Source organism: Penaeus chinensis, chromosome 24 (genome assembly GCF_019202785.1).
Source record: "Penaeus chinensis breed Huanghai No. 1 chromosome 24, ASM1920278v2, whole genome shotgun sequence".
Classification (NCBI taxonomy): domain Eukaryota; kingdom Metazoa; phylum Arthropoda; class Malacostraca; order Decapoda; family Penaeidae; genus Penaeus; species Penaeus chinensis.
In genome coordinates this window covers 15196020-15211019 of record NC_061842.1, presented here as the reverse complement: position 1 = coordinate 15211019, position 15000 = coordinate 15196020, and the positions used below count along the sequence as shown (strand labels likewise).

Below are 15000 nucleotides of genomic sequence, written 5' to 3'. Positions count from 1 at the left end.
AGAAATCATAATAAAAGCATCATTGTATGAATACTGAGACTCCACAAATTCACACCTCTTGTTCCTATTTCCTTATTTCCTAAACAAAGTTTCAACAGAAAGATGCAGGCACTTAAGAAAGATAGGAACATGAAGCAGACCTGAATGGCAGCAGTTGAAAAAGAGAGAAAAAAGAGACCATTACCTATCAAATATATACCATGAAAATCAGACATGAAATATTTTAATATGAAAATATACAAAAACAAAATAAATTATCCATGGGTGTCCCATCCTGTACAACCAATAAAATTAAACATGCACACAGGGTATGAATACAACATCCATTCATCTATAATCACTCCACTCAATCCAGTAAGCACTCATCAAGATAACCATATTTCCACTTTCCTCAACCAACCCTCAGCTGCCATTCAGCCTTTAACCAAGTGTACCCTTAAATACCTGAGATATATATATCACTTGACTATTTTAAGTTATATCAGATGGTATTTTCCAACCTCTTAAAGGTATCAAAATATCAAGGCCAAAAACATCTGGGATCTTTTTCATAATAAAAAAATGTATAACTTTTCAATGTTAACATTTTTCTATTCTTAAATATTTCTAAGATTTCTCTCTGATACATTAAAGTACATTTTTTGTAACTATTATTTTACAACTTTAAATATACGAAAAGAGAAACAAGTTATTTCATTTTCTCTTAACTGGATAAGATTATCTATTGCCCAGTCTAAATCTATACAGTAACAACCACGCAGTTTGGCTTTATCATTCTTAAATTATGTGAAAAAAACCCTCATTAATAAATTTCATAAAAGGTCATAATAAGATATACTAAAGATTAAATTATACATTATAATTTGTACAAAGAAAAAAAGGGTGAAAAAAAAAAAATAATAACTTTAAAAATAAATCCCTCATACATGGAAATTTTTGTATAAGCCACTTCAACTTACCATCATCAGGGGGTATATGTGAACCATCACGTAATGAGTCTAAGGAACCACATCGTGGCATTCCCATTTCTGGACCATTTATAACCTGGAAAGAAATTACAGTAATACAATACCTAAAGTTTTTAGCAGTGGTATGAGTCATTACCATATTTAAATTTACATTAGACATTTTGTGAAATGTACAGAGATAAGTAATGAAAATAAAAGCATGGGTACAACTGCAAATATTAAATGGAATTCCTGGACCTTAATACAATTTAAAAATCTATGAGCCTAAATCTTCTGGTCTCATGAAAGCTGTTAGCAATATCCACATTCTCTACCAACTTCTGGTCTATACCTTAGAACCAATGACGTGCTGAAAAAGCATATATAAAGCTGCAATAACTAATAATTCAGGCAGTCTTGAACATAACCTAAAGGGCATTCTAATACCACAGAAACTGTTCTCAAAGAAAATAAAAGGCTTGTAAAGAAAATTCAAAAGGAATATGGAGTGCAAAGTGGCACCCCTACCTGATCCCTGCTGGCTCTAGCTCTCTTCAAAGTGCCATTATTAACCACCTTCTGGGTGTTAAAGGTGGAAGGGGAGAGAGTATTGGCGTGCGGCTGAGTCACATTCTCAGCAGAGGATCCTCGGCGAAGGGGTCGGGGAGAATGGTATAGACGACTAGGTAGGATGTGGTGTAACAGTGAGTCTTTTTGACGCCCAAGGATCGGGGTGCTCGGCTGAGGAGTTAGTGTAGAGCTGGGTGCTGTTATGTGAGAAGATTGATTCTGTGAGGAAGGGCGACTATTGTGAGGTGGTGGCCGAGGGCTTTCTGGATAAATTATTGTTTGCCCAATTTTACGTGTAGGGGTTAGTTCTGTACCAGCTTCAGCCATTGAAGGAAACAGGGAAGGAGAAGAAGAAGATGAGGTCAAGCCAAACAGGAAACCAGAACCTTTACTTGATTTCTTTTTCTTTGGAACTGAAGGTGACAACTGTTGTGTTGTACTGGAAGGTTTCTTCCCAATTTTATAATGTTCATTCTGGTAGGAATCTTCAACTGGCTTTTCAGTCAAGAAATCAGCATCATGTTGCAGAGACGAACGAGTTAGACTACCATACCCTGAACTACTAGAGGAAGAAGTAGAACCTAAAGTACTATGAGGCGAAGCTGCATTATATTCAAGCCAACGGTGTGACTGCTGTGGTGTTAGGCCATGCTTTGCATCATTAGTTCTTTCACATACTAGTCCTGAAATAGGCTCGCTATCAACCTGAATAGTAGGAAGTTGTGGAAAGTCATTGTTAGGTACCTGGGTGGTAGCATTAGTGGTGGGTGTGAGTGAAGTGTTAGAGAGGGGATGGTGAGAGAGGGCTGCTGAGATGAGACCAGTCTGGGAACTTGTGCTGGAACTCTGGGAAGTTAGTGATCCTTGGTCCCCACCCATACTCTCACTGAGCCCTTGAAGCCGCCATGAGTAGTCAGAAATCTTGCGCACAACCTCTGTAAGTAAGAGATATAAATTTAGATATGATAATGAGAAAAAAAAAAAATCTGCAAATCTACATATTTTGCAAATCACAATCACTGAATGTTTACAGTAACCTAGCAGTAATATAATGTTTGGCTGGATATAGTACAATATTAAACATCATTAAAACAACAACAACTAAAATTCACTACTGATTATAATAAAAACATAGAACTTAGTATCCATTAATAAGCTCAATCTCATTTGAATTCAATACTGAGGTAAATGTATAGAGATATTGCAGTGTGAAAAAGCATCTGAACAGTATCACTTATTTTCTTTTATCTGTTAAATACATCTATATACGGTATGTCCAATCACGTTTGTTAGAAAATATAAAGACAGTCCTCCATACTTCTTTAAATGTTGTAAAACAGGTTACCAATTTAAACTTGGGATTCAGTGAAGATTTTTCAAATGACAACTGATTTTACCATTATAAATTCTAGTTATTACATTAATAACAAAGAAAATATGCAGTATATGAAATGCAGTGATATATCCATGTGTGGAATGGAGAAAAGCACTGGAACAAATTGCATACATCTTTACAAAATCTCATTACTGTTATTTAATTATTTCTTGTTTTCAATGTATTGTGTTGCATTGTAATTAGGGTGGCTGCTGGGCCTGTCCAACTTTTAGAAAATATCAGTCATCTCCTTTATTACATATGTCATCTTCATGTCCTCTCTACAATTAAAATGTATATATATCTCTTATGCCCAAGAATGTTTCCTTTTCTATAATGAATTTTTTTTTTTTTTCTATCTGATAAAGATAGGTACCAGAAACATGGAAGAGTCTTAATAAAACTGAATAAACATATCAATACATAGTATAAGACTTTAATGTTAGTAATTTTCCAATCTTAAAATGTCAATAAATGTATACCTAATATTATGCTGATCTTAATTATATATAACCTATTCTTTCAATATCAAAAAAAGTAGTAATCTCTGATAGTATAGAACTTATCATATTCCAGAGACCAAATAATACTGATGCATTTCTATAAACTAGGCCATCTTTCTCTTATTAGGCCAAAAAAAGATATACCAAAGAAACTAAATATTTAACAAAAACAATAAGCAAATAATCTTATGGGTATGTACATGTAAGTATATATGTATGTATTTATCTATGTATATAATAATATATATACATATGCAAACACACACTGATATACATCACATATGTAAGTAATGGGAAAGCAAGGGAGAACATAGGCATCAAATGAAATATGTTATTAGGGAATAGGCTTTATAATTAAAATCACTTTGTACAAAAGTACCATGTAGAAGCTGGCAATAACAAAAATTAAGGAAATTCTTCTGGTTTCAAAAACAAAAAAATACAAGAAAATAGAAAAAAGGGTCTTACTGAAGATACTAGACACAGCTGATAGCAAAACAAATACAACTACATTTGTTCATACATAAAAGAATATATATTTACAACTGAAAGAAGACAGGACTAGGAGTCACTCAAGGAAAAGGTGGGGCAAGTGATTGATGGGCAAGGAGAAATACCTCTTCTCTACAAAATTCTTATATATAGCCACTGCTGGAGCCATTGATTTATTCTACTCTCTTTCCTAAGCCAAGATATTTATCTTCTGAGCAGCTTACCTTACTGTAATCAATATTTAAAATAAAGAGTAAGTACAAAACAATACATACACAAAAGGTATTAACACATTAACAGTTTCTCCATTTAGTCTTATTCCTGGAGTGATGCACTGTTTTGTTACACATAAATTCTAGGTATCCTACTGGATATACATTAAGTTGACCTATAGTACTCAGAGAAAGAAAAAAGAAAGAGAAAACATCAACTATAAATGCATTTTGTGCAAAAGTACAAGCCTGAAGTATGGAAAGCTCTGGGAAGTAAACATCATGAGAAGATGAGTAATAAAGAGATGGTAAACTACAATACTGTGATATTCAAACAAACCCCATTCCAGGCAAACATAAAATTCACAGGAAAACAGTGATCTGATGTGAAACTTTTGCCAGAGTTAATAAAACCTAACATAGACCATATTGTATCACATCTCAGTAACATCCAAGCTAACAAAATCAGATATTACTGTACGTATAGTCTTTGGGATAAAACAAAGGCTTGAGATGTAAAAATGAAAGACAAAATACAAAAACAATAACAATAAATAATAATAATTTTTTTACAAAACCACATTCTGTGTATTACTGCTTACATACAAGAATCAAACAGCACACATACAAAATCCTAGGCTTGTACAGAATATCCTAGTATCTACACATAAGTAAGAGTGAAACAACCTTGAAATCCACTCACACTCTCCTAAACACACAAAACAGAAAATTGAGAAGGGTAGCTATAAAGTCCAATATTAATAAGCTGCAACATGCAAGAATTGATCATACATGTCCGAGTATGGTAAATGCCTTTAACTAAGTCTAAGGATGCATAAATATGTAACTGTGTCATGCAATTCACATATAATGAGTAAACAACCATGCAGCATACAACCAGCAAAGGTTTGGGGGATAGAATCACCTCTAAACAGCCCTAAAGGCAAAATACCTCATGGAAGCAGATACATTCCAAGTGTTCTATGCAGCCAGGGTACTAGGAAGGCTCTGTTATAAGATATCATTTGTATCATGTTAGTATTGTTAGTTTGTTAAGTGTGAAGACCATAAATGTGTTAAGATTATCAATAAAGCACGTCAAGTATACTAACAGCAGACACACACACTGTCAAACAAGCACTAAGACTTTTTAAATTGTAGAGTTAATTGCATTAATTCTACTACCAACAGCTTTCTTCAATTAATACACTATTATTCATTAACTGCAACCCACAGGATCTGATATAACTATAGCCAGCAGAAATAGGATATATTATTAGTTAACATAGTTCAAAAGAGATTAAATTCAAAACTCTAAGGCTGACATGCATATCCCACACAAAATGGAATATTCATTATACTGATTACACTGACATGAAATGAGTGCTAAACATAATGATCAGCAGGAGAATGTATCTTTGCAAAGAGATATCAAGCCAATCCACAATTCAGAGGAAGCTTCAATGACTCTTGACTCTAAAACTCAGATTTCATGTTAAATCCCGATTATTTGCCAAGCCATCACATCAATTACATCCTCTAAAGTAAAAAGCCTGGCTAAATACATGCAGTTAAGAAGTACTAAAATAACAGTGAATGACATCAAACATATCTTAATATATTCAGATTACATCTAAATATTTATACAGTACATATATATAAAATATATATACAATATACATCCAGTTTTCAAAAGCCTATCAATAAACATACTCAAAACACCCACACATAAACACAGACACACCTTTCTTTCCTGTCACATTAATCTTAATTTGGCTAAATAAATGATAATTAATATTCACTTGAGTGTTTTATATGGAATATCTAAAAAGTTGACTTTAAAATTCAATTTATGAAAAACAGAATTATATGCTACTTTTACTGTCCAATGAAAGTAAATTACAAATATAAATAAACAATTATAGTTGAAGTGTAGACATTATGGGAGAGAAATAGCACACACAGGCAACCATGTCTGTTATATAGTTCATTCATCTATTATTCAATTTACAAATTTAGGACAAACAAAAGTTTGACCGAAGGAAACTAAAATAATCTTAAATAAAGAGAACTCCTGAATCCCACAAAAAATAATCTTGGTATTAGCAATGATATAATTTGTATTCTAAACATACTGCTCACTAAATGGACTTCAGTAACTTATTTCTATTACAAGTACCAATGATATGATTTATCTCACCTGTTGGGTTGTCAGCTAATTGGTCAAGGATATCTTCTGATTCCATGTCCTGCTTAGCTCGCTGCCAGAGTTCCTCTAGTCTTCTCCTCTCCACATCTCTCCTTTCTGTTTCTCTTCTGTGTTTAGTCAGGTCACGGTGAAGCATAGCTCGTGTCTCCATTTCAAATCGCCTGATTCGTTCCTGAGTGCTAGCACTGAGGCCAGCATAAGAACGAATAGCTACTTCATCTCCAAAGAGGGAGGATGTCTCTGGTGTTGTCAGCTGACTAGATTGTTGACAGGAGGGAGCTATGACAGAACTACTACCAGGGGGGTGGTGGTGTGCTAGAAGATAGCGCATCTTTCTTGATAACACAAAACAGACGGCCATCCTGTTCAGGTAAACTGTGCTTTCCCTGTTCACTGGCACTAGTCCTTTCGCTACTCTGTGTTAAACTAGACATACTAGAAGGATGACCATGAACACTCATTAAGCTCATATTTGAGATCTTACGTTCACTCATTGGTTTTGGATCTGGCAGTTCAACCATACTTTCAATCTGTTTAGCTAATAATCTTTGCTTTCTTAATTCTGCTTCCTTATCAATATCTCTTTCTTCAAAACCTCCTTCCTTATCACTATATTTAATATCATCTACTGGCTTGTCATCAACTGGCTTTCTGTATTTCACTTTGTGAACTTTCCTATTTGCTGCTGAAATGATGGAAGAAACAATATCCTTCTTTAAGTCTCCCTTTGCACCTGAAATTAAGGTAAGGTAATATGTAATAATACAGACGAGTTACTATGATTCATCTTAAGTATCATATTTATGGTGATTCAACCATATAGCACTCTGCACATCTCATACCTTCAACTTTCTGAATGTTGTGAAGTAGTAGTGCTTGGCTAGATGGTGTTTCAGGTTCCAGGGTAGGTGATAATGAATCACTTGCAGAACTTTGTAAAACAGATGGGCTTAGAGATGGTGGAATTACTTCTTCTCCATCATCTTCATTAAAAAACCAAGCTGCCTGCAAATTTTACAAAAGCATGAATTAATTTTGAGCCTTTTTAAATATTGCATGTCACTTAAATATGCATATACATATACATATGTATAATTTCAGTCCAGCATTTAACCATACAAGAATAACTTACTTGGCCTATCAATGTCTCAACAATTTTGCATTGATGTGACATGTCTGTAACCATGGTGATCATGTTATCGTCCCCTGAGCGAACTAGTGTTGGTCCAAATACAATGGCCAAATTCCGGACATCCATTTTGTTAGAATCACTGTTGCTAACAATATGACTTAAGTGAAGCATAAGGAATCTTAGTGTCTCATAGTGATGGTCAGGTAATTCTTGTACCTGCAAAAACAAATAATGTAATAAATTTTACATCATACTACTATTTGTTAAATATATAAATATCTATGATCAATGTCAATCTGTGAATAGAAGGGACATACAGAAGCAAAATGTACATGCATATAGGCCTTAACTTACCAATCTCCTGAGCTCCATTAACCTCTGATTTGGATCCTCTATTTTACTGGCTTCAATGAATAGTGGATAAAGATCACAGGTAAAAAGCGGGTCTGGTAACTTCTGGAAAAACTGCTTTAACATACTGGAGATCACATTCACATCAGACCATCTAGGGAAAGGAAAATGAAGAGGATCTTTTTAGCCTTTTTTGGGATACACTATAAAATGGAATACATATATACAAGCTCCTTTACTTTAACCAAATATATTAAGAAATATGATAAAGATGAAAAACAAAAGAGCTAAATTATAAACCACTTACCTTGGGTCACTAGAATCAAAAGCTTTGGGTCCCTTGTTGATCATCTCAGTTAAATGTGTTACTGCTGCTTTATTTCCTGGGATACGATAGATGCCCTGAGTTTGTAAACCTCTGGTCTCCACAACACTGACACAGAGGGCCACCAATAGTGGAACAAATTCATTTTCATCAGACTGTAATTGAAGAATATACATATGTCAGTTAGTTACTGTGAAGATAGAATACTTCACATCAAGAAAAATAAATTAACAAACATATGGTCCGAATATCCAACCCTTTTCTATATGAGAATAATTTTTTTTTACACAATTACTTGCTGATTAAAAATTTAAGCAAGAACATGAGGGAAATGAGAAAGAAAAGAGAAACACCATAGAACTTACTTGTGGGCAATCCTCTAAGCATACACCTATTGTTGCACCCTCTGGTTGGGGGGTGGTGGGGGTGATAGCAGGGGAGCCACCCTGGATCTTTTTCATGAAGGGTCTTACAAGATTGCCTCTCCAAGTTTTAGACTTAGGCGAAGAATTGCTCTCTGCAAAAAAAATCAAAATATCTCATTGATGTGAACAATTAGCAGTGCTGGAATTAACAACAATAATTGTGCATGTATTAATACTATTAATACTACTACACTTTACATGTATTTTCTTAAGTATGTGTGTGTATATGCATTTGGGTGTGTTGAGGTGGTGGAGGTGGTGGAAGTGAGGAGATGGCGGGTGTGATGGGGGTGGCGGGTGTGATGGGGGTGGCGGGTGTGATGGGGGTGGCGGGTGTGATGGGGGTGGCGGGTGTGATGGGGGTGGCGGGTGTGATGGGGGTGGCGGGTGTGATGGGGGTGGCGGGTGTGATGGGGGTGGCGGGTGTGATGGGGGTGGCGCGTGTGATGGGGGTGGCGCGTGTGATGGGGGTGGCGGGTGTGATGGGGGTGGCGGGTGTGATGGGGGTGGCGGGTGTGATGGGGGTGGCGGGTGTGATGGGGGGGGTGGGTGTGATGGGGGTGGCGGGTGTGATGGGGTGGCGGGTGTGATGGGGTGGCGGGTGTGATGGGGGTGGCGGGTGTGATGGGGTGGCGGGTGTGATGGGGTGGCGGGTGTGTCCACCTGCGCCCATGTGAGATCATGTAACACTAAACAATTCCACGACAACGAGTGTATGAAGTAGGGAGAGCCGCCTCAACTCACCGACGCTGCTAGGCTTTCGGGTCTTGGTCGACGGCGACTGCCCGGTGGGCGAGCGCGTTCGCAGTGACGAGGTCAGTTTCCGCATTGCCTTGTTGCTGGTCTGCGGCGATACGTTGTTATTGTTCATGGGGGTTTTGCTGCATGCCTCTCCTTCCTGTGAAGGAAATATAATAGCATTATCATAACAGGAAAATTTGCTATTGAGGGAATAAATAGATTTACGTTTAAATTTTGAATTAGATAATTTTCGAAAGATTTGGAGTTTACCATAATCAAGTTATGTTTATTTGGCAATATATTACCCTATTTGAACGATGTATTTGCCCTTTGCATTCTAATTGAATCAGCACACCAAATATAGAAGAGGAGACTTTCAATATAAGTCTATCTATACATTGCAGTGTCCAAGGGTATGAAATCGAAGTCGGCGATATTTTAGATGTGAAAATGTAATTACATTTTCCACGAAAACGAAAAATTGTAAATATTATTAACGTCCTTCAAATAAACCATCATACTATATTAGTTTTGAAACCTTGGGTTGGGTGAAGTTACCGTTAGCTATTTATGTTGAGGTTTAGGAACTGTTACGCAACTATTAATTTTCTCTACGACAGCGCCACTGACCTACGGGCGCTGTCGTAGGTGTCTTACTTAGAGAGAAACTGATTTTTTTTATGTTAGGAAAGTAGGTGTCCAGCGTGTAGGCGAAACTTACCTGTATGGCACAGTTATTCTGCAGAGTAGAGAGCCAAGCCAGCATCTCCGGCGGGGTGTCAGCCTGGAGTAGCAGCTGCGACCCGCCCGGAGTGGCCAGGCGCACACACACACACACACACACACACACACACACACACACACACACACACACACACACACACACACACACACACACACACACACACACACACACACACACACACACACACACACACACACACACACACACACACACACACACACACACACACACACACACACACACACACACACACACACACACACACACACACACACACACACACACACACACACACACACACACACACACACACACACACACACACACACACACACACACACACACACACACACACACACACACACACACACACACACACACACACACACACACACACACACACACACACACACACACACACACACACACACACACACACACACACACACACACACACACACACACACACACACACACACACACACACACACACACACACACACACACACACACACACACACACACACACACACACACACACACACACACACACACACACACACACACACACACACACACACACACACACACACACACACACACACACACACACACACACACACACACACACACACACACACACACACACACACACACACACACACACACACACACACACACACACACACACACACACACACACACACACACACACACACACACACACACACACACACACACACACACACACACACACACACACACACACACACACACACACACACACACACACACACACACACACACACACACACACACACACACACACACACACACACACACACACACACACACACACACACACACACACACACACACACACACACACACACACACACACACACACACACACACACACACACACACACACACACACACACACACACACACACACACACACACACACACACACACACACACACACACACACACACACACACACACACACACACACACACACACACACACACACACACACACACACACACACACACACACACACACACACACACACACACACACACACACACACACACACACACACACACACACACACACACACACACACACACACACACACACACACACACACACACACACACACACACACACACACACACACACACACACACACACACACACACACACACACACACACACACACACACACACACACACACACACACACACACACACACACACACACACACACACACACACACACACACACACACACACACACACACACACACACACACACACACACACACACACACACACACACACACACACACACACACACACACACACACACACACACACACACACACACACACACACACACACACACACACACACACACACACACACACACACACACACACACACACACACACACACACACACACACACACACACACACACACACACACACACACACACACACACACACACACACACACACACACACACACACACACACACACACACACACACACACACACACACACACACACACACACACACACACACACACACACACACACACACACACACACACACACACACACACACACACACACACACACACACACACACACACACACACACACACACACACACACACACACACACACACACACACACACACACACACACACACACACACACACACACACACACACACACACACACACACACACACACACACACACACACACACACACACACACACACACACACACACACACACACACACACACACACACACACACACACACACACACACACACACACACACACACACACACACACACACACACACACACACACACACACACACACACACACACACACACACACACACACACACACACACACACACACACACACACACACACACACACACACACACACACACACACACACACACACACACACACACACACACACACACACACACACACACACACACACACACACACACACACACACACACACACACACACACACACACACACACACACACACACACACACACACACACACACACACACACACACACACACACACACACACACACACACACACACACACACACACACACACACACACACACACACACACACACACACACACACACACACACACACACACACACACACACACACACACACACACACACACACACACACACACACACACACACACACACACACACACACACACACACACACACACACACACACACACACACACACACACACACACACACACACACACACACACACACACACACACACACACACACACACACACACACACACACACACACACACACACACACACACACACACACACACACACACACACTCACCCACATACACACACTCACACACATACACACACACACACACACACACACTCACACACACACACACACACACACACATACACACACATACACATACATGGGGGCCTCCAGAAAGAACAAAGGATGAGGTCAGCCTTGAGACATGATGGGTCGCATGCCGAGAACGGAGGGGAGCAAGGGAAGGAGAAACGTGAAAGGGAGAAGCGAAGAAAGAAAATAAAGGAGAGGAATATAGGGGAAATCAGTGGGTGAAATATATGCGGAAGATATGGAGTAAAAAAAAATAAGGAAAAGAAAGAGAACTCAGAGAGGGAGAAGGAATATAAAAGAAGCCCTCCTTCTACTACTCCTCGAGTCAGCCTTCCTTAGGACGGCAGGCTCTCACCTGACACCCTCGCCGCTGTAACTCAACGCCTCTCCAACTTACACAACACACTTGCTTTTGTTACTACAGAGGGAAGTTACCCCGACCTGTTACTATGGGGGTTAGTTTACATTATTGCTGGAGATGTTTTAATACAACTGAGAAATTAACGATTTTCTACTTTTTTACTGATAATGGTTACTGCTCTGGGAGAGATCGGCGATTCTTTAATGAAAACCATGTAACCCTGATTGCAACCATTAGTAATTTACCTACATTAGTTGGATATAAGTTATGCAAAATTACTTGGGTTTACTTCTTAAGCCTGCTAAAAGGAAGACAACTGCATAAGAGGCTTCCTGTAGACCACGGTATAATGGAGAGGAAAAGAGTAACAAATCCAAATCTAAACATGACAATGTTATACTTGCAGACATTAAAATTGTTCTGTCCGAAGCATCTTCGCCATCCCCTCACTTACCCAGGAGCCATATGAGGAAAGGTTCCAGAAACGAGGAATGCGTCCGTTGGCTGCCACGGCGGCCATGGGAACGCAAGCGATCTTCATGGTGCCGCTGCTCGTACTCAAGGTAGGGTGACAGGGAGGTGTTCAACCGTAGGGCGAGGGAGAACCAGTAGAGAGAAAGGTCGAGGGAGAACCAATGAGACAACACGGCAGCATGTAGCTCACTCTGTGCTGCCCTCCCCTACAGAGCCGCATGTCTTGACGCTCTCACCGCAAGCTACGCTCTTCTCCACAACACAAAAGCTGTCTTTGCCTTTGGCGCCTAGTTCACTGTTGTTTTATGTAAAGACATCAATTTGACTCAATCATCCCAAATTCCAGTAAGATGTTCAAAGAGCCCCTCCGCCCTCGGATACGGCTGTAACATTGTCCCCTAATCGTTCCACTCTTTTAGGGATCCATGTTCTCAGCGTCCCGCCACGTGAACGAAGCGTGCGCGTTCAATCCGAGGTTTTATTTCCGCGCGATGTGGATGCTGGGAATGATAATCTGGGTTCTCATATCGAGGAACTTAACACGCATATTACATAAATCACGCACGGATGAAAATGAACCAATACTCCGATAGATATCCTTTACCTCAAGAAACAATTCTATTTGTATATAAATATGTATTCACAAAAACTACGGTCGTGCCGGCAAAATTTTGCCGTGGTAAGTCAACAGAGCCCCTTACGATTTTTTGAATCGATACTGTCAAACTGGATAACAGAACTAAGCTTTACTGCTCATCAAGATCTTTTATACGAGCACATATAAGCCTAGGTATTGCCAGTTTTCAGACGACCAATCATTATTATGGCCAATTAAGATCAATTAAAGGGCCAGGACTAAGATATCGTAAGGGCTCTGCTGACCCACCACAGCAAAATAATGCCGGAGCGAACACACAACACAAACATACAAACACACATACATACACACACACACACACACACACACACACACACACACACACACACACACACACTCGAGCGCGCGTGTCCAAAGATCTAGAATAAATACAGTAGCCCTTGAGTGAGCTAAGGAACACACGCACTCGCATCGCCTTTGTAACTTAGGAAGACAAATAAAGGACACGGGTCACAAGGGCAAAGACGAGGCCCGACTGCCGGCGAGGGCCTCAACACCTATAACATTTCCTGGATCATAACCCGCACTTAAACCCCCTTAGAACCGGGTCGAGATCAGGTCCTCCTCCCGTGCCCAAGGCGTGGCCCACATATCCGATCGACGGCATCATCATTATTATTGTTATTAACTTAGCTTGTAGGGGGTCTGGAAAACATGTTTAGGTGCGTATAATTAACTTGAAAATTTACAATCGAATACCATCAATTTTAATCACGAGAGAACGTTGAGCTCAGTCAACACCAAGGAAGGATTCACTAACAATTTCAATCGCAGCTTCCAGGAAATCAGGTGCAAAAATATTTCTTCCCGCACAGGACACTTGAACAAAAGTTAGTGATGTTAAACGAAATCATAAAGCGGGGGATGTGAAAGTCAGAGAAAAGGGAAGAGGAACCAAACGCGATCAAAGAGTTAGGATCATTTCCGTTCTTCGTGTCTAATCCAGTGATCATATTAAAGTTCATGATGTACACATAAATAATACATTCCTGTATGCTGCCTTACAACAAAATGCT

General features: G+C 39.9%; 2 protein-coding genes across 2 annotated transcripts in view; both read right to left on the bottom strand.

Annotated features, from left to right (window-relative positions):
* Positions 1-6632, bottom strand: part of LOC125037732 (protein MTL1-like) — a 7841-nt gene extending 1209 nt beyond the window's left edge. Inside the window, exons 1-3 of the mRNA XM_047630925.1 lie at positions 6300-6632; positions 1476-2452; positions 960-1044 (exon numbers count right to left, since the gene is read on the bottom strand). Of these exons, the coding sequence (XP_047486881.1) occupies positions 960-1044; positions 1476-2452; positions 6300-6459 (1222 nt within the window). The 5' untranslated portion in view covers positions 6460-6632. The remainder of the gene's footprint in view (positions 1-959; positions 1045-1475; positions 2453-6299) is intronic.
* Positions 6602-10111, bottom strand: LOC125037731 (rho GTPase-activating protein 21-like). The gene is made up of 8 exons (XM_047630924.1): positions 10004-10111; positions 9286-9439; positions 8482-8633; positions 8099-8271; positions 7795-7945; positions 7441-7656; positions 7151-7313; positions 6602-7041 (listed from the first exon to the last, which is right to left on the bottom strand). Exons 1-8 carry the CDS (start codon positions 10046-10048, stop codon positions 6602-6604), a joined length of 1494 nt encoding a protein of 497 aa, XP_047486880.1. The 5' UTR covers positions 10049-10111.
* Between the last annotated feature and the right edge of the window lie 4889 nt (positions 10112-15000).